This window comes from Solanum stenotomum, chromosome 5, assembly GCF_019186545.1.
Source record: "Solanum stenotomum isolate F172 chromosome 5, ASM1918654v1, whole genome shotgun sequence".
Classification (NCBI taxonomy): Eukaryota; Viridiplantae; Streptophyta; class Magnoliopsida; order Solanales; family Solanaceae; genus Solanum; species Solanum stenotomum.
In genome coordinates, this window is record NC_064286.1 from 1,993,105 (window position 1) to 2,014,494 (window position 21,390).

The window sequence follows — 21,390 nt, forward strand, 5'->3', positions numbered from 1 at the left end:
TTAAATTTGTAGTTACATTGTACTTTTTAATTTGTCTAATTCACTTCAATTTGAATCAATCATGTTTTAGCATTGACTTCATAAGATTATCTTCAATTCTTTGAGGTGTATTCTTAGATTATCTTATAAACCATGACAATCACTATAATATTGATGATTTTATAAGTAAAAATAATACTCTAATTGACATAACCTATTAGGTGAATTCTTGATCTATTTTTAAATAAATATACTACTTCTAAAGTAATTTTGATAGTTTAACAATTCACTCCATTGAAAAAGTTTTTAAAAATATAATCAATAAGAACTTAATATAAACATTTGTGATGTTATATAACGTACAATAATTTGTATGTCTATTTATGTCTTACGAATTATTACAAAAATATTATATTGTCAATTGAAAAAAAAAATCAATTATCAAATTATAATTGACTATCATATATTTTAATTATTTTATGAGAATAAAATAATATATATATAAAAAATATTAAATAGATATAATATCTCTTTTTTTAAAATTTGACTTTAAGCCGCACATTCTATTGAGTTGTCCACATCTTTATTTTAATTTAATTAATTAAACGAATAAATAAATAATAAATCACTTATAGTACTTAGAAGAATAAGTCCTCAGCATAATAAGAGGATCAGATACAGCAAAATACAACAATATAAAGATATCCTCCTACACTTGTGTATTTGGCTGCATGATAATTTAGCCTTATTACAAATGTGTCAATTTTCTAGTCAATACCGCAAAATTTGTCTTATTTTTAGCTCACTCTTTCCACTTTCATATATATCATGCAACAAAAATATAGCATACAAATAGAAACTAGCAGAGTTGTTAAATTTGAGTGTGAGTGAAGTGGTGAAAAAATGTCCCTTTTCAATTACGTGAATTTTATTGGGCATAAGAACAGCCATGAGATGGTGGTTCCGATCACTCTGTTCGTGGCGATTTTGTGTATATGTTTAGTAATTGGCTCTTTATTCGAAGAAAATCGATGGGTTAACGAATCCATCACAGCCATTATCATTGTACGTATACATACAATTCCCCTCTTTTTCTTCGTTATGAATTAGTAACATGTACATTGAATTTGAGGTGTTGAATTGATTCATTTGTACATTTTTTATTGTGTTTGAGTTGTCAAATGAATTTGGATATGTCCATTCAAAAGCATTTACTTTTCAATAATGTTTTGAAATAAATTATTTGAGCCAAGTACGTGTTTCTGAGAAACATGTAAGGTCTGCATACACACCGCTCTTCTCCGACTGCATTTGTAGGATTACATTAGATATATTTTTGTTGTAAAAGTATTACTCCCCGTGTTTCAATTTGTTTTTATTACTAAAGCTTGTTTAAAAAAGAATATCTTTTTTTCTTTTTGTGACAACTCTTTAATTCTAACTTCATGTAGCATACACACCACTCTCCTAGATTGCAGTTGTAGGATTACATTGAGTTTGTTATTGTTGTTGTAAAAATATCACTTGTTTCAGTTTGTTTGTCTCACTCTCGTTTGTGATCCGTTTTAAAAAATGCATTTTTTCCTTTATGACAACGTTTTAGTTCTAACTTTCCACGAGAACACAAGATTAAAGATAGCTTAAAGTGTATTTTGGCACATTCTACATATCATTAGATCCAAGAGTACAAGATTCACAAAGTCCTTTCATTTTTTATTTTTTAAAATTTTGTGTCAAATCAAAACCAGACAAGTAAATTAAAACGGAGGAGTACTTTCTCTGTTCTAATTTATTTGACATAGTTTCAATCAACAGGCCCTTTAAGAAAAAAAAATACTAAAGAATTTTGAGACTTGGTGGTCTTAGGAGCACCCGAGCAACATAGTTTCTTAGTCATATTCATAGTTTCCCTGAATTATTTGGTGTTATTTTATTTTTACGTTTAGTTTACGGAATTATGTGTTTTGTTTTTCACTGGTTCTGAGTGTAATAATCTACTCCTCTGGTGTATAGGGTCTCATATCAGGGACAACAATACTTCTGATAAGCAAGGGGAAAAGTTCTCACATACTTAGATTTAATGAAGAAGTGTTCTTCATTTATCTACTTCCACCGATAATATTTAATGCAGGGTAAGAAGTTTTATGTTAAATTATAATTCCATCAATGTCAAACATCTTACTTTTTAAAATGACATGTTGTGTATACATATCTTATCCAGATACCAAGTTAAGAAGAAGCAGTTCTTCCATAACTTCTTAACTATTATGTCGTTTGGAGTTATTGGTGTTTTCATATCATCAAGTATTATCGCATCGGGTAATCTATCATTCCAAAGCTTCTGCTTTTGTTATATATCTAATTTTTTTGTTTAACATTCATTTCTGATTAATATAGGCAGCTGGTGGATATTTCCCAAGCTTAATTTCAATGGATTGACTATTCGTGACTACCTTGGTTTGTTCGTTCTATCTGAGTTTCCTTGTTTGCTTTCATTGTTGATATTAGCTAATTCTCTGACTTATTAACTGATGCAACTGTTCTGACTTCTGATTAAGGTATTGGAGCAATATTTTCGGCGACGGATACTGTTTGCACACTGCAGGTTAATTATAATGGCATGTGAGGTTGTGTGTCCTGTTTCGTTAAGGCAGCTAGTTAGTTACATCTGCATTGCTGCAAACTTTATGTGCAGGTTCTTCATCAAGACGAGACTCCGTTACTTTACAGCCTTGTCTTTGGGGAAGGAGTAGTGAATGATGCTACATCAGTTGTTCTATTCAATGCAGTGCAGAAGATTGATGTCGCAAGATTCAATGGCTGGTCGGCTTTCCATGTCTTTCTAGATTTTCTGTACCTGTTCTCCACAAGCACTTGTCTCGGAGTTGTTGTTAGTCTTTTAACTCTTTTAATTCCGTACTATGTGGTAGAGGCCGGATGTAGTTATTTCCACAATACTCGAAAAAAATAAAAAAACTGTTTATGTTGTGTCCGAGGGTATAGGATGGTGTAATTGATGAATTATCGTCTTCTAAGAAACATTCGTAGTTTCAAGATTATCCTTCCTAGTCATTGATTTCGCTTCTACGCGAATGTATAGTTACTTATCTTAAAATGTGTTCTGCTCCTTGGAGCACGAGTGCCACGAGCAAACAGCCTTGCTGAATGTGTCCTGTTTCTGCATGCAGGCTGGACTTATAACATCATACATTCTGAAGGGCTTATATTTCGGAAGGTAAAATTCGTGTTTGATCTTTCTGTATTCATATATGGAAGCTCAGAATCTACATTATCCTATAAATTCTAAATGTTTCATATCTGTGCAGACATTCTACCGTTCGTGAAATATCTCTCATGCTTCTGATGGCATATCTGTCTTACATGTTGGCTGAGGTATAGTAATTACTTGTACTATACTGTTTTGTGTTTACCTGTATGTGTTGAGAAATCACTAAATTAGTACACATAATTGATTTCAAACCAATAAATCAAATGAGACGTGGTAGAATCCCGAACTTAGGCACCATATAGTTCAATCCTAGTTTCGTCTGCGAATTCTATTTTCATATATTTTTAAGTAGTCTCATGGTATTTACAAACTGATTATGTTGTTTAAAGCTTTGGAGCCTCAGTGGGATTTTGACCGTCTTCTTTTCCGGAATCTTGATGTCTCACTATGCATGGCATAATGTGACTGATAGTTCAAGAATCACTACGAGGTATGCATGAAGGTGCCATTCATATATTTTCTGCAATTTTGACCTATGCTCGTATTAGGGGAGACTTAATGCCTTTAAAAATGAGGCTTCCGTCTTAGGCCATCAAATTTGAGGTGCCTCTTTTTTTTTCTTTTAGCAATAATAGAATTATTTTAAGTCCCTTTTAACCAAAAAAAAAAATTGTATTGTGTCTTTCATTTTATTTGTCTTTTTTTTTTTAGTTTGTTTCGAAATATTGAACAATGTTTCTTTCTTTTTTGTCAATTTTTAAATTTAACTTCCACACGACATGTTTAAGACCACAAGATTAAAAAATATTTTGGTATATATATATATAAGTGTCATTTCATCTCACATAAGCATAAGCAAAGGATAAAATTGTCAAATAATTTCTGAAAGATTAAAAAAGGTACAAGAAGTTAAGGCCAAAAACTATAAGATAAAGCCAAAATGACAAAAGAGCCCTCAAACTTACATAGTAATTCCAGGAAGCACACACGTTGACGGTAACGTGTGTGCTTATTCCCCTTTCTTATTACTAATATAGTTTAGACCATAGAAAAAATTAAGTTTTTCAATAAAAATCTAGAAGATTAGATGTTAGACTTAGGCTACTAATTATCTTGAGCCGCCACGGAGAAGTATGATGATGTATTGAGATGATATATACTTTGGACCACAGGCATGCATTTGAAGCTATGTCTTTCATTGCTGAAACATTCATATTTTTGTATGTGGGGATGGATGCGCTGGACATTGAAAAGTGGAAAATGAGCCAACAGAGGTAAGATATCAACTCAATGTTATCATTCAATTATTATTGATTTATATTTGGTTATCAATTCATCTTAGGCTTGGGCCACAACCTTCTCGTATAAAAAGGAAGAGATAGATAACTTCTCTTTGAGTGTTCAATTAAAAGAACTCAGTGTGTATGTTTAGTGCTTTTAACTTAATAGAGTTTGACTGATTTGGTGAACAATGTCCTTGTGGGTAGGGGAGGATCTAGGGGGTCGGGAAGGTATTGAACTTCCTCGGTAATAAATTACACTGTATATATAGCTTTTGAATATCCTGAGGACCTGAGCTCAAAGACATGAGATTGACTTATTAGTGGTTTAAAATTTACTTTGAGGTTCCAAGTTCAAATCCATAGGCATTATATATTTATTTTTTGAACTCCCTGACTGAAAATCCTTCTAGAATCAACAAAACAAAGCTGACTCTTTTATATCCAGTCTTGCTGGTAGTGTTTGGACTTCAATGGGAATATATATTACTGTGCTCGTGTTGATGGCTATTGGGCGTGCTGCTTTTGTGTTCCCTCTCTCTGTTCTTTCCAATTTCATGAATCGAAATGCTACAAGAACGCCGCCAATAACGTTCAAACATCAGGTAACATGCTAGTTATTTCTTGAAATAAAATGTGCGCTGTGTCATGTGTGCTATTTTATCAGATAGTAATTTGGTGGGCTGGTCTTATGAGAGGGGCGGTTTCTATAGCCCTAGCGTTCAAGCAGGTACCTTAGCATTTCCCACGATATGGATCAGTTTTAAAATGAAGTCTGTCTGATTAATATTGAACGTATGAACTTTCGATGCAGTTCACTTTCTCTGGTGTCACTATTGATCCAGTACATGCCGTAATGGTTACGACTACAGTAGTTGTTGTGCTCTTCAGTACTCTGGTAAGTTAATGGCAAATTGGATAAGATTTTGATATTTGGTATGGTAAAATCTATTAGAACTACAGAGATTTTGACATTTCTGGTCCTTAGAAGTAGCAAAACAACTCATCTCTCGGTATTCCGCCAAATAGTTTAGGCTTAAACAGGTTTGGGTCATTACATGTATGGAATGCAAACTGAACATACAAAAGAAAATTGGAAATTTTGAATCATGTAAATTTGGAAGAACTTTAGCTAATGATTTAAGAAAAAAATATAGTAGTTTACTAGTCTCTGCATTTTTCCGAAGAGAAGAATAAAAGAGAAAGGAGGTCGGGTAATGTTGCGGGGTTGGGCTATGGACAATTATTTGACCCTTCTTGACGTAACTATGTTTCCCAAAGCAAACTTTGGGACCCTCGAGTGATGACTCATTTATCAATTTGACATTGTTGCCTGTCCATTTGAACTTAGGGTTATTCGAAAACGACCTCTCTACCTCCACGAGGTAGTGGTAAGGTCTACATTCTTTCTACCCTCCACAAACACCACTAGTTTGATTTCACTGGGTATGTTGTTGTTGTTTGGCCTGCCCATTCGACCCAACTCGTCAATTTGTTACCTCTCCCTTTGTTTACTTTTGGTAACTCCATAAATTCATTGGTTTCATTGCAGGTTTTTGGCTTCTTGACAAAGCCACTTATTCATCATCTGCTTCCGCATAACGACAGTAGGAGAGGTATAGACAGAGAATCATCTATCTCAAAAGAGACACTTCCATTGCTTTCGTTTGATGAATCTGCCACAACCAATCTACTACGCGCGAAGGATAGCTTGTCCATGCTGCTTCAAAGACCTGTATATACAATTCATTCCTACTGGAGGAGGTTCGATGATACTTACATGAGACCGGTATTTTGTGCACCAGCCATAAACGAGGAGTCTGTGTAGTAAGTAGTTGAGACTCGCCATTACACAATGGTGACAATCGTACTCTCTTTTCGTTAAGGAAGCAAATCATCTGTGACGAATGATGGATTATCGAGATTTTGAAATTTTGACATCTGAACTATGGTTGGAGATTTTATACATTTGCTCTGATGAATCAAATCTTGTTGGAATTATGGCATGTCTTGTTCCTTCGACTCTTCAAGAAAATTAAAATGCATAGCAAGGGCACGTAGAAGATTCGATCTCTTTATGCAATAAAATGAGGATTTGTCTATTTGTTGGAAATGTCTTGTAATGCTGCTGCTAACATGCCGCTGATGATTCAAAAAGTTGTTGTAAGACATAGGTTTATGTTGGAACAATTAGTAGTGATGAAATCAATTGGTTGATCTTTACTTTTATTTATCATATCTATTTGACATATATAAGTTAATAGGTACAGTGACTATCTTATGTTCAGAAAAATCGAAGTCTATCGGTAACAATATTTTTATTTCATAAATATTGGGGTATTGACTCTACCTTTTAGTTAAGACAATGACACTAAGATCCATTGACACTTCAACTAAAAATAGTATAAAACAAGATCTATTGACACTTCAACTAAAAATAGTATAAAACACTGTAAAGGGTGGACATAAATATAAAAAAATCAAAAAATTGGAATGAATCGAACTAATTTGGGTCTTCGATTTCGTCTTTTTGGTTTTTAAGTTTGGTTTTCTTGACTAAGACAAATATGGTCTTTTAAGCGTAATAAGTATTTCATCTTCGAGTAGTAGTTGAAGATAAAATGTTCTTAACTAAGACAATATGATCTTTCAAGCGTAATAAGTGTTTCATGGCGAGACATGTCATAATTTAGCATGATTTTAAATTTGTAAGTGACTTGTACATTGATTTTATCATCATTTATTTTTATTAGCATCGAACAATCGTTTTGATAAACATTACTAAATTGAACATTAGTTGAAAAAACCAACCGAACTACATTAATTCAGTTTGGTATTCAGTGCACACTTTTTCAAAACTAGAAACTGAAGAATCAAATCAAAATTTGATAAAATCAAACCAAAGAACAACCGTGCACCACTACTAACAACTTTATTAAACTGTTTATAAGAAAAAACATTGCTAAAATTTTATATTGTCTAACAACTTTATTAGATTGGTTATAAGAAAAAGATTTGCTAAAATTTCATCTTTATTTGGTACTCTCTCTGCCTAACAGTAGTTGCCTATTACTGACTTGACACATGATTATAAACAATAAATGATAATGGTAAGTTTACCAGAGTACAACTATTAAATATAAGTTATCTAAACATTGAAAATAAATCGTACTCCCTCTGTCCCTAATTACCCGTCTACTTTTGAATTGACACATCTATTAATGACATAGTGAGTTTACCATTTTACCCCTATTAATTATGAAGTGGATGAAAAGTCCTACATTTTAAAAAATAATTAGTCATTTAATTGAGGGTATAATAAGTAAAAAGAATTTGTCCTTTCTTGATTTGTCAAAATGGACAAGTAATTAGAGACAACTATAAAAGGAAAAGTAGACAAGTAATTAGAGACATATGGAGTATTTAGTAGCAAAGGTAAAGTAGACATAAAATAGTAAATTATTCATTAATTTTATAAATTGAACAAGTAAAGATGGACGGGGAGAATATGTTATAAATATATCTTATTGGTATTTGATATGAATAAGTTAATTATTGGAGAAACAAATAATTAATTAAAATTTATCTACTAAAACGGAAAAAGAAAAAAGACCTATAAATTAGGCGTCAGTATCGCCAAATTTCTGCTAGTTCTGAGTTTCTAACATTTCACTCTCTACCACCACCGGTTACTCTTAAATAGGGTTTCTCCGTTGCGCGCGCCACCGCAATTCTCCGGCGACTTCGCCGTCGTTTCGATTTCGTTCTATACACAGGTGCGGTCTTTTTACGTTACGCTATGGAGTTTCATCGAATTTACGTACAGAGCCCTAAATTTTGTTAATTCTTTGGACCAAAGAATCGGTTTATGAATGATTTTGGTGAATTTCGTCGTTCTACGTCGTTTTCTGGTGGTATGAATTGTTTATTTTCCTTGTTTTTGCCTTAATTAAGCAGTGTAGGGAGTTGGTATGAATTTGTGTTATGGATGTTTTGTTTAGAAAGTGAATGATTTTGGTGAATCACATGGTTCTACAACGTTTTCTGGTGGTATGAGTTGTTTATTTTGCTTGTTTTTGCCTTAATTCGGCAGTGTAAGGAAGTAGTTTGAATTTGTGTTTTGGTTGCCTATCTAGAAAGTGAATGATTTCGGTGAATCGCAATGTTCTACTACATTTTTTTTGGTGGTATGAATTGTTTATTTTACTTGTTTTTGCCTTAATCAAAACTCTGAATCTCTCTTTGCTTGTCAAATGAATAAGCCTGGGAGTAAAGACATTCAGTCTATCCACATTATATAAAGGAAATTCAGCTGTCCATGAGTCTCGCCTTGTTACTCCTAATCAGCCTTTAATACTCCCAACTAATTTTACTAACTTCTAAATATACTTTCTAGGCATAGAAGGATTGGATTCAAAATTGGTGCTGAACTCCAATTTTAGATATATAACCATGCCTAACAATCATAAATTTTCACATCGATGGAGGCTTCATTTTTGTCTAAAACAAGTTTTCTACTGTATTACTGCAAAAAAAGTTTTCCACTATATGAAGCCATGTCTTAACTTCGTGCTTCTTAATATTGTATACTGAGTGAATTTCATTGGCATGTAGTCAGGTATTGCCCCAGAGCATTTGGGGAAAGTGGGAATGGTATCTTCTGATGATGAAGCTGAAGCAGTCCCAAGTACTGTCTCTAACTATGAATTTGTGGATGATAAGGATGAACCTGTTTCATTTGCGGAGCTAACATTTCAGTGGAATGATAATGAGAGTTTGGATGGGAATAAAAGACATATTTTCTTGCGTGGGACTGCGGATAATGGCCTTCAGAAGATTTATAAGCAAGTCACAACATGGAAGATTGATTCTTCGCGTATAGAGCCAGCAATTTCAGTTTTGTCTAAAGAGAACAATTGGATCAAACTTGAAAAACCAAGGAAGGCTTTCCAGGATACCATTAGGTCAATCTTGATCACTGTGCATTCGTTACACTTCCTGAAAAGAAATCCAGAATCTTCTGGCAGAGCTTTGTGGGATCATTTATCTAAAGTTTTCAGGTTCACTTATAGATATCTTGTATATTAGCATATATGTTTTTTCCCTCGAGAAATCTGGAATCTTACCTATGTTTTTGTAGTGTGTATGAGCCCAGGCCTTCGGAGAATGATCTAGTGGATCACATGATTTTTATCAATGAAATTGTTAAGCGTGATGGAAAATTGGCGCAATCTAAGGTTTGTGTGATTCCTTGTTGTGATCATTCAGTTAGTATGTGGAAAGATCTCTGATTCTAATGGTTCTAAATTCACTTTTGTTATCCTTCTCAAAAAATAAAAATAAAATTCACTTTTGTTATCTGTTTGGTTTTCCCTCGTCTTTTTTCTATCTTTGAAATACAATTGCATAAGGGGGTAAAACTGAATGTATGTTAGCATGTTTCTTGACTGATATCACTAATAAATTTTCCACTTTGACCTTGGCTTCAAATTAATTATGGGGCGAGGCTTCAAATTTAATTAATTCTCATGTTGTTATTCAAAAGTACTTTCTGATCTATCCTGTAAATAACATAATGTTTTTCCAAAGATGAATTAACTAGTGTCTGAATTGAAATGGAATTCAATCAGGTCGTTTTTTTGAGCCTGAGTTTGTCTGTTTTCTTTTTTGAATTTGTTTTATTTTTATTTTTGTTTGTATTCTCAAATATTTTGCATCTTTGTAGCCAAAGGTGAAACTGATCTTGTTTTATGCAGGTTTTACTTACATTTATGGAGGAGAAGCCTAAGAAGAAGAAAATCTTTGATGAGGTTGTACATATTCTTTCCCTTGCATTTCTTAGACATGAAGCAGGAACTGAGGAATAGAATATTTTGTTCTTTTTTTGAGCTGGTGCTTGTTTCTTTTGCAGGTTGGATCAATATCTGAGTTTATAGTCGATGAGATCATAAATGACGATGAAGAAGAAGAAGATGATGATGAGTCTGATTACAATCACTTTGAATCTCTCTGCGCAATATGTGACGATGGTGGTGAACTTCTTTGGTCTGTGCTAAGCCTTTACCATTCCACAAAGACAACACTGATATATATCTTGTGTTGCACCTTTCGTTGAATCTGCAATCACATACTTGAATTATCAGTTCGCCAAATGTTTTATCTCATCTGATTTTCTTTGATATATGTTCCAGTGTTGATGTTGTGTATGCACCCCGATAAAGATTTGTACATAGGTGTAGACCATTGATTCAGCTTATTCGTCATCTTAGTGAAATAAAGTCTAAAGAAGGGACTGATAAGCTCGGCATTCCAATGTCTAACTGAATGTATAGCGATATGCCCACCTCCTTTGTTTAGGATTTCTTACTTTGTTCTACTGCTGTTGACATTTTTCTTTGCACCTAGTTCTCCTAAGGACTTTTGTAATTTCATGGTCAATATTTACCTGATAGTAGCATGTAGGTAGTCCTGCTTCCCTTTTCAGAGGTGGTTAGTTTTGGTTCTGAATTGCTTATATATCTAGTGCCTTTTTTCTGCTTCTCCAAATAATATGCCTCTTGTGGTCCTAACCAGCTGCGATGGGAAGTGCTTGAGGTCATTTCATGCTACTGTGGATGATGGTGCTCAATCTCAGTGTGGATCTCTTGGTTTTACAAAAGCTCAAGTTAAGGTATGTCAAAAATTGCCCGAACAATGAAATATTTTTAGAACTTTCTGTTGATCAATTTCTACCCTTCTAGTGATGACATCCTCATCTCTGGTTAGCAAATTGATTCCTACTACTAATACATGTTTCCCCTTACAGGCAATGAAATATCAAGATTTCTATTGTAAGAATTGTGAATATCAGCAGCACCAGTGCTATGCTTGTGGGAAGTTGGGTTCTTCTGATCAATCATCTCATGCGGAGGTACTGTGAGACCTGTTGTGGAATAGTACAATTGTTTGAAGATGTTCCTAGCCACCTGTATGAATGTTGACTTGTTAAATCAATAGGAAAGATTACTTGGTGCATATTGAGATAGCACATACTCTTATTTTTTGGTTTGTCTGGGTGCTGTTGTCTTCTTCTTCTACCTAATTCTCCCTTTTTAACTCTAGGTTTGCCACCTCCTTCTTTTCTTTAGTCTTTTTATTTTTGTTTTTGTTCTATCTTATTCCTCTTTTATTTGTACTCGGCAGTCATTTGTCTATGATAGGAGTTATTGACTCCTATTCCCCGTGGAAGGAAAAAACAAAGAAATTTTTCACAAAGGCTAGCCAAAGTACCTAATGCATTTAATTGTGTATGATGCATTTTTTCATTAAGAAAGCAAATATAAGTATGCATCCCTGTGTTAAAATTATCTTAGCTTTGAGTTGGTACTGTGAATTGGATTTTTTCCATGGATATGGTGTCAAAATTCAGGTATGGTTTTCAGGTCTTCCGTTGCGTTAATGCGACTTGCGGCCATTTTTACCATCCACATTGTGTTGCTAGACTGCTTCATCCTGATGCTCAGTCGAAGGTTGATGAACTTAAAAAGAAGATTGCTGCTGGTGAATCTTTTGCTTGTCCTCTGCATCAGTGCTGCGTCTGCAAACAAAGAGAAGATAAAGATAAACCTGAGCTACAGTTTGCCATGTGTAGACGGTGTCCAACATCCTATCATCGGAAATGCTTGCCTAAGTACTTTGTTTTCCTTGATGTTTCTGTGGACTGTACCTTGTGTATAAATGTAACGAGTTTTATGTAAATTGCCAGGGAAATTGTTTTTGACAAGAGCAAAAATGAAGAAGTAAATGATGATGATGATGATGAGGAGGAGGAGGAGGAGGAGGAGGATGATGATGATGTCTTGCCAAGGGCGTGGGATGGTCTTATAAAAAATCGAATTTTGATCTATTGTTTGTGAGTTACTTACATCCAACTTGTACTTTTACTCTTATCCATATGAGCTGGTATTTCAAGTGACCTTTAGTCTTAATTTTTTCAAGTGACTTATTCTAACAAATTCCTCAGAAAACACGAAATTGATGAAGAACTGGCTACACCTTCAAGAGATCACATCAAATTTCCGGGAGATCGTGAGAGGGAGAAACAAACATCGGAACAATTAAGAAAATTTAAAGGAATGTCTGCAGAAGTGACTAATGGCAAGAGAGTGATTGCTAAAAAATCAGAAACTGTTGAAAAATTATCCAAGGCAGTGAAGGTTGATTTTTCCAGAAAGAGAGAGGGACTGTCTCTTCCTGATTCTTCCAAAAGACAAAAAATTATTGATGTTACTAGAAAGAGTTTGAACAAGAGTTCGTCTGCAAAGCTCAACAAAGCTACCAAGAGTGAAGGTAAAACCTCTTTGGGTGATAAGTTATATGCACTCATTAGTAGGGAGTCACAACCCGGTGAGTCTGGTGAAGAGGGGAAAACCAAGATCGTGAAGTCTGACAAAAAGGAGAAAAACAGTTCACAAACTTTAGATGCTACATCAAAGAACAGGTGAAGCATTTAGCTCTGTCAATAGCCATTTTCAGTTGAGGTCCTAGAGATATCTCAGCTCTTCTTTTTCCTTTGCTTAGGATGGCTTTTTTAATTCATAGCTACAAATTTTGGCTCTGGATGTGAGCTTATATATGTCTGTTGTGCAGAATATTGTCCATGATGAAAGACGTTAAATCCTCCATAACTATGGAGAAAATAGTGAAGCAGAAAGTACCCACAACACACGCATACTCGTCAAAATTTGACAAGTCTATAACCTTGGGGAAAGTTGAGGGTTCCGTTGAGGTACTTCAGAAATAACATTTCATGTTGGTTTCTGTTAAACCTAGATTCATAAATGTTACCTATTTAATCAGATCCCAAAGAGACCTCCCATAAAAATCTGACCTAGTTTATGTCTTGCAGGCTATTCGTGCAGCTTTACAAATATTAGAAAGAGGGGGCAAAGTCGAAGATGCAAGAGCTGTCTGTGAGCCTGGGCTTCTTGCTCAGATAATGAAGTGGAGGGTACGTGTTTCATTCTTCTTTTCAGTTCCAATTTGCTTATTCTAGTTTTGCCTTGAGGTACGGATGTTGAGTTGTTTGTGCGAAACTTAAATAAGCCACCTTTTGACCCTAAACAACAACAAAATGATATGATGAACAATGTCCCGCCTCTTCAAACCAAAGAAAGATAGTGATATTCTTGAGGGATGTGTATTTGTTGGAATACTGTATTACAGGATCAAAGCATATTATATCAAAGCATATTTGTGAGACTGTTTTCAGAAGGCCCTCGACTCAAGGAACGCAACTCAAATCAGTTTGTAAAAGAAAACAACCAAAGTAAAGAAAACAACGAATAATAAAGAAAGCATTGCATGACATTTAGAAAAAAAGGAACAATAACAACAAACTAATGCGTTAATCGAATCACAACAAAACAACAAGTAGTAGCAAAAATTGAAGGACAAGAAACTATGAGAATACGGTTAATAGTACTGGTATGAAATGAGAAACACGTACAATGCACTTTCTACCACCAAGTGTATCTCATAGATAAGAGGGACAACACTTAATATCTACTAATCTTCTGCTCTAATTTGTGACTTCCACATCCTCCTAACTAAGGTCCTATCCTGTCCTTGATTAGCAAAGATGCGCCATATCCTATATAATCACATCATTTGCTTTTGCACCGTACCTCTACCTCATTTAAATCCATCAATGTTAACCTCTCACACGTCCTTACTCTTGCGTCGGTGCATCTCTTTTTCACATGCTCGAATAATCTTAATCTCGCTTCCCTCACCTTGTCCACCCTGGATGTCACTCCCACCTTGTCCTAGATATCTTCATTCTTGATCCTATCCCTTTTTGTATGCCCATATATTCAACTAAATATCCTCATTTCCGCAACTCTCATCTTTTGAACATGAGGGTTTATTAGTTAGCCTACACTCCCTTCCATACAACATAGCCAACTTAACGTACACTCTGTGGAACATACATTTGTGTTTTAGTAGTAATTTCTTATCGCACAGGACTGTAGAGGTGAGCCTCCATTTTTTCCTCCTTGCACCTATACAATGTGTGATTGTTGAACAAAGAGTACATTGTATGACAATAAGAATAACATACGCGGTGTAATTGCACAAGTGGGGTCTGGGGAGCGTAAGATGTACGCAAACGTTATCCATAATGTGGGGTGGAGAGGTTGTTTTTGATAGACCTTTGGCTTAAAAGGTAAGTTATCAAAGAGTAGATCCTCCAAAAGTAAATATATGGTCACAAGTTGCGTTGGTCCCTTGTGGGGAAACACGTGAAGGTAGAGGAAAAAGATGGAAAAGGATACATATACGTCTCACCGAAGATTTTGGATCTCTCTTTACTATTAGGGGTCGTTTGGTAGGGTGTACAAGAATAATTCTAAATAGAATATATTAGTTATGCTTGCATTAATTATGCAAAGATTATTTCTTATGCATTGTTTGGTTTGGTGTAATAAAATAGCATGCATTGCATAGTTTAAAAAAAAAATATGTACAAAGATACCCTTCACAAATATGGTGCAAAAGATGTAAAGAAGATTTTGAGGGTGAATTGAGTCTTTAACCATACTAATGTGTGCATTAAATCTCCTTGCATTACTAATATCATGGATTTTCATGTATTAGTAATACACTCCTCAATACTCAATAGAGTCTATAACTAATGCACATAGACTGAAAGTGTATCAAACAAGTTACTACTAATACACATACACAAAGCTAATACACATACACAAAGCTAATCCATGTATTATTTTTTTCTAATACACAATACCAAACAACCCCATAGTGTAAATATAGCAGTAATGAAATCAGCATTTGCTCATAGTGGTTTTGATAATTGTAATTTGTGTTTGGTTGCTTTATCCAAATAATTAGTATTTTGGTTTATCTCTCGTGAAAATCACTTCATAGACTAATGGCCAATCATTTCTTGCCGAATTAGTTCTGGTATATAAATTTCTTTAGCACTTTTTCTTAAAAAATTAATTTCAGTAGCATTTGTCAATAACTGAATCAGATTGAATGTTGATAAATAAGGCTAAAGATAACAGTATGGACTGGTGGTTTGATTGGTTTAAGTTTCTTTTGTTTTAAATGGATAGAAATGTTTCAATATTAAGTTTGATTCTGGTCTTCCAATCAAATAGCTGGCTTTCTTTCTGCATATTTAGATGGCTGTTTTGTGATTTGTAGTGCTGAAGTATTAATCGATTCTGCACAACTAGGTCTTAGCATTTTATATTAGTTGTTCTCGTGGGTTCAAGTGTTCATTGCACTTTCAACAGGACTCTATGTCAGTGGTTGCTGAAAATCTTACCTCTCTTCGCTTTCTACCTTGTTCTTCTGTCCTTATATTGTGTCCCAAAATTCAAAATTTATGTTGAATTCCTTTTGGGCTCTTTCCTAACTGTATGAATTCTTCTTATTTTGTAGAGCAAGCTCAGAGTATATCTTGCTCCCTTTCTATATGGCATGCGCTATACGTCCTATGGTCGCCACTTTACTAAAGTGGAGAAGCTTAGAGAGGTGAGCTTAGCCTTCAAACATATTTGTTGTCAGAAGATATATTTCTTAATGTGTGTGATTTTACCTCTCTGCCTGGTGGTATCCGAAGGTGAGCCAGAAAGAAGACTAAGCCTTGAAGTTTAAGGGCTTTTAAATTTGGGTTTGGTGTGGGGGATGGGGAGATGGGGAAGCTCCTCTTACTAATTTGTCATTCCTTTTAGCTCCTTCTTAAGGTAGTATAAAATAAGTTGGTGATGTCCGTTAGCTTTTCCCCGTTTAATATCATTGCCTACTGGTTCCATTTTCCCTTTCTTGGTTATTGTTTTAGAACTTCCATTTCCTAAGGTACTTGACTGACATACTGCTCTTTAGGGCGTCATCAGGTGATGATTATTCAGTGGGAGTTTCAATTATGCAACACTTTTTTTTTTGGCTCAACTTCTTTTCGACTGTTATATCACTTCTCTTGAAAAAATAAGGTTTACACAGGAATGTTAAAAGAGGAACTCCTGCTTCTTCTTGTTACTTCAGAAAAAAATGTATTTTAGGAACTCTTGTGGTCTACTGATGACTGACTAACGATGAATCTCAGTGTTCAGAAGATCAAAAGTTTGCATATCTTGATACGACAGATTTGTAAGTACTTGTTTGTCTTTGTGGGAGTTTATGTTATCACCACTCTAGAATTTGCAGCCATAGTATAGTGCATCATTTTCCCGTTTTATTTTATATTAAGGAGCAATGCATTATATAAAATTGCTATCTTCCCACCTCTCCCAAAAGCAAAGAGAAGTAAAAGAAAAAAAAGGGCAAAATTTACGCTTTCTAGGTTTAATGACACGTCTTCACTTTCTTGCTGGATCATTTTCAGCTTTGATTTCACTTTGATCATGATCTGGTATATTCTCTAAGTGCATTTGCATGCCAATCATCAGATTGTAGAGTGTCATCACTCATCACCACACAGGAATTCGCAAGCATGGTTGAGTTGAGTGCATCATTTTTTTCCTATTATTTTCTTCTAATGTTCAGTGGATCATACATGGAATGCTATCCTATTCCCACCTCTTACAAATGCTAAGAAAAAAAAAAGCACAAAACAACTCGCTATCGTTCAACATTTCCACTTATGCACCTTCTTGCTGGATCATTTGAGCTGTGATTTCTCTTAGGGATGTACATGGGGCAGGGCATGGTGGGGTAGGGAAAGACAGCTGATATATCTGCACACCTTCTGGTTGGATCACTTGAGTGAGCAGTGATTTCTCTTGGGGATGTAAACAGATCTCTCACTAGGATAGACATAATGAATAATAGCTTAAGAAATTTTCGTTGTTCATTGTAATGAAACATCACTGTAATTCTATTTGAAATTAATAACAAAAATGACTGAAAAACACTGTCGATCACTATAAATTATATTGCCTCACCGTAAGAGAAGTAGTGCTGACTTAATGGGGTTTTCATGAGAAGTAGGCTATTGGTTCCTATCCACTTTCGTGCTTGGACCTGTTTTTCTTCAAAACCCACCACCTTCCCTCCCCCTTTGACCATGATCTATGCGATTTTCTTAAGTGCATCTTATTTCATGTCTGCTCATTAGGCTGTAGTGTCTCTACCTGCTATATTTACTTGACTGAGTGTGTGATTCTAATGTGCAGATTGTCGATATGCTTCATTGGTATGTTCGAGATGGTGATATGGTAGGAATCTGTGCTGGCCTTACGTTTTATGAGTGGAACTCTTACCTACTTTGAGTACAATAATTTTCTCATTCTGTGAAGTGGCTATAATTCTCCAACTTAATTCATTGATTTTCTGCTATGCTAGTACTTTTATAGGGGAAACACAGTCATCTGTGTTGCTCCTGTTGTACTTTGGAATGTGATTAATTGATGCCTAACAGTGTTATCAAAGGCGCGCTTTAAGCGCGCTTAAGCCCTAAAGCGAGGCTCAAAACGTGTTAAGCGCTTCGCCTCGCTTTATGTGCGCTTCAATGCCGTCATCAAAGTTCTAAGACAAACTTTTCCTTGTCAATGAGCCTCTTATGAAGAAGTGACACTAAACAATTGATATTTCACTTTATCATTAAAAAAATTCAATTTCTTTGGTCATATATTTGTCATTCATGTTTATAATTATTAGTTTTGGACTAAACATACACATTTTATTTTTTTCTCCCTTTGCGCTTTTTTTCATTAAAGCCCACGCTTTATTTGCACTTTGCGCTTAAAGCCCCCATGGACCTTAGAGCTTTTTTGCGCTTTTCGCTTTTAATAACACTGATGCCTAATACTTGTGACTTGTAAATCTGCCAGGATCATGCTATTTATGATTTGTGAAGTTTCTAAGATTGGACAAGCTCCTTTGTTAGCCGGCAATGGATTTAAGTTTTTGTTGTTTGTTGAGCAGATTGTGGACTTCTGTTGCGGTTCCAACGATTTCAGTTGCCTCATGAAAAAGAAGCTGGATGGAATTGGGAAGGGTTGCTTGTATAAGAATTATGATTTATTCTCACCAAAGGTGAATTATTTTCCTTGTTTGTTAAGTGCATGTTTCAGGTGGAGAATGCCCTAAGAAATGATGATAGACGTCCAAGCTTTGACGAACGACTGTCTATATGCTTAGGTGTTTTGCGCATTACTTATTGTAGTTCCTTGTCCTTCCTGCAGAATGATTTTAATTTTGAGAAGAGGGACTGGATGACTGTCAAGTCAGACGAATTGCCGGAAGGATCGAAGTTGGTAGGAAACAAAATTTCTTAAGAGCACAACATTCACAGATATATACCAGCTCCAATATTAATTAGTTTCACCATACATTGCTTGGACTTACACTTTTTACCCCTTGGTGTAGATCATGGGGTTGAACCCTCCTTTTGGGGTCAATGCTGCTCTCGCCAACAAATTTGTTAACAAAGCACTTGAGTTTAAGCCAAAGCTTCTTATCCTCATTGTTCCAAAAGAGACGGAACGGTATTTTGCATCTCTTTTATTTGTGTGAACTTCTTTCTTCTCTCTCCGATTTTGATAAAACTTTTCTATTTGAACCAGGTTAGATGTAAAGAAGGGGTCTCCATATGATCTAATTTGGGAGGATGATGCGTTGCTTGGTGGGAAGGTAAACTGTTTCTCCCCTTTTTTGTGAGTTGGTAGACAAATGTATTATTAAGAACATACGAAGTAAACTGTCTGGTGGTTCATCCTTTTCCTTTCCAGTCATTTTATTTGCCTGGGTCTGTTGATCAAAATGACAAACAAATGGACGACTGGAATGTGAGTGCACCACCGCTTTATCTTTGGAGTCGCACTGATTGGACAACCATCCATAAAGTAATTGCTCAACAGCATGGCCACCCGTCCAATATAAAATTAGAAGAAAATTTCTCCCACACACCTGCCCCTCGTTCACTGAAACATGAAGAAGATGTGTCGACAAGGATCAATAATGACACTGGTTTTGAGGATAAGAAGCAACATCAGCACCAAGAATACAAGGAGAGATCACAGAATAACAGTGGAAAAGAAGTTAGTGATAAACAGATCCATGGGAAGAAAAAATCTGATGAGAAGTCAAAGAACGGGAGTCAGGATAAAAGCAAGAATAAATTTGATAACAAGTCAATGAGAGAGAGTCAGGATAGAAGCAAATATCAAAGAGATTTGGATGAAAAATCAAGACAGGATAAGTTCACAGCGAAACGTAAGAGAGATTTGGATGAAAAGGCAACAGAGGACAAGTCTATAGGGAAAAGATCTCTGTCTTCCTCCCCCAGAGTGACCAATCATAAGTCGGTTGATCGGCACACAATAACGTCTTCTAAGGCAGAAGAGAATGGAGACTATCAACGTTTTGCAGGTCAGAGTGCTGCTGCTTCACTGAGAGAGCAAGAGACAGGGTATGGGGTACATCAGGACAGAGATTTGGAAAGAATGCACATCTTGCGAACGGAGGAGCCTTATTCAGGTTTAACTCACCAATATCCTCAGTCTGCTAGTCCTGGTCCTGGTCCTGAATATATGGGGCACAGGGCACATCAGGACGGTGACATGGCAAGAAGAAATGGCTTGCCAATGCAGGAGCCTTATTCAAGCTTAAATCACCAGTATTCTCAGTCTTCTAGTCCTGGTCGTCAGTATGCATTCAGGTCGTCAGATGAAAGATTTGTGGGATACCAGAGAGATCATGCAGATATACCTGGTTATAGACCATACACCAGTCACTCAAATGGCGGGATGTATGCAAGGGAGTCAGATGTCCGACCACAGGGTAACCTTTATGGGCAGCAGTGTGATGGGTATTTGCCTCCCAGAAGCAACTATGTAGCAGGTGCTGGCCCTGGATACCATCCGAGTCCAACTGATCCAACATATGGAAGGATCAATACGCCTGTGCAACAGTATGCTCCACAGGATGAGTTATATCCTGGTAGAATGAGTAGCATGGGATCTGAAGGCAGAAGCGACATCTACGGTGGTGGTATTGCTAGACCTGGGTTTCAAGGTAACTCATTGGGCTTCGCTCCAAGGCCTTACCACCCCTATTCACAGCAAAATTCGTCAGGGTGGCTTAATGAGTAGATAGACAGTGGGCTGGTTGGTTTGCGGAGTGTTGAAGACGTGTCCTATTTATGTTTTCGTAGTTTCTGCTTATTTCATCCTTTATCGAACTTCCTTTTTTTGCCGCATTTGTTTTCAATCAATAGTAGTAAAAACTGAAGGCATTATATGTGTAGAGTAAAAGATAGAAATGCACTGGCAACTATGCTCCTTGAATGCTTTCTCTAGGGGTTTCTTGTTATGTAAACTTATTTTGTTCCTTAATGCACCTCCACTTGAGCCACATCTTTAAGTGGTGAAAATGAAGGCATTGTGTTCGTCTTTGAAGTGGATAAACTTGGGTGAACTTTTGTTTTAAATTTTAACCTCATAATTCTTAGTAATTCTTGGAATTTAGCATCGACAGGATGGTTATTCTTGTTATATGTTTTGTTTTATCCAGGTATAGCTAATCCTTTGGATTGCTATTTGAAATTAGATGTAGTAGTTCCCTAATTTGGCAATTATTTATTTCCGTTTTATGGAAACAGTACGTATAGTCTCATTATTTTTTAGCCCATTTTGAGCTAGTAAATAGAAATTAGGCGATTTTATAATTTTTTCGTGTGTGGTAGCTCATGGATATTTTAGTGAATGACTTTCAGATGATTTTTGTTGTGAATCTTTATGAAACCCTCCGTACAGCGTTGGGGGAGTAGTACGTACAATCTCATTATTTTTTGAGTTCATTTTGGGCATTTAGGGACCAATTTATAAGAATTAAATGTTTTTCCTAATTTTTTCATGTGTTACCCCATGAATATTTTGGTGATGTAGCTTTCAG

The 21,390-nt window shown here is 35.5% G+C and overlaps 2 protein-coding genes across 3 annotated transcripts; both read left to right on the plus strand.

Moving 5' to 3' along the window:
• Positions 1 to 882: 882 nt before the first annotated feature.
• On the plus strand, positions 883 to 6,527 carry LOC125865513 (sodium/hydrogen exchanger 4). Its single transcript, XM_049545710.1, has 15 exons — positions 883 to 1,044; positions 1,993 to 2,111; positions 2,201 to 2,298; positions 2,377 to 2,436; positions 2,538 to 2,584; positions 2,675 to 2,869; positions 3,168 to 3,214; positions 3,306 to 3,372; positions 3,598 to 3,698; positions 4,381 to 4,482; positions 4,937 to 5,093; positions 5,156 to 5,218; positions 5,303 to 5,386; positions 6,041 to 6,311; positions 6,436 to 6,527. The coding sequence occupies exons 1-15, from the start codon at positions 883 to 885 to the stop codon at positions 6,525 to 6,527; spliced, it is 1,665 nt and encodes a 554-aa protein (XP_049401667.1).
• Positions 6,528 to 8,118: 1,591 nt separating this feature from the next.
• Positions 8,119 to 20,873, plus strand: LOC125864487 (protein ENHANCED DOWNY MILDEW 2). 2 transcript variants are annotated; one of them, XM_049544506.1, is made up of 19 exons: positions 8,119 to 8,264; positions 9,103 to 9,548; positions 9,629 to 9,725; positions 10,245 to 10,298; positions 10,400 to 10,533; positions 11,062 to 11,158; positions 11,294 to 11,398; positions 11,910 to 12,157; positions 12,233 to 12,379; positions 12,491 to 12,967; positions 13,117 to 13,255; positions 13,376 to 13,477; positions 15,937 to 16,029; positions 17,670 to 17,711; positions 18,421 to 18,531; positions 18,681 to 18,752; positions 18,865 to 18,983; positions 19,062 to 19,128; positions 19,227 to 20,873. In XM_049544506.1, the coding sequence occupies exons 2-19, from the start codon at positions 9,139 to 9,141 to the stop codon at positions 20,586 to 20,588; spliced, it is 3,876 nt and encodes a 1,291-aa protein (XP_049400463.1). In that variant the 5' UTR covers positions 8,119 to 8,264; positions 9,103 to 9,138; the 3' UTR covers positions 20,589 to 20,873. The 2 variants fall into 2 exon arrangements, with proteins under 2 accessions (XP_049400463.1, XP_049400462.1); XM_049544505.1 differs by having other exon boundaries at positions 8,125 to 8,264; positions 9,107 to 9,548.
• Positions 20,874 to 21,390: the final 517 nt, after the last annotated feature.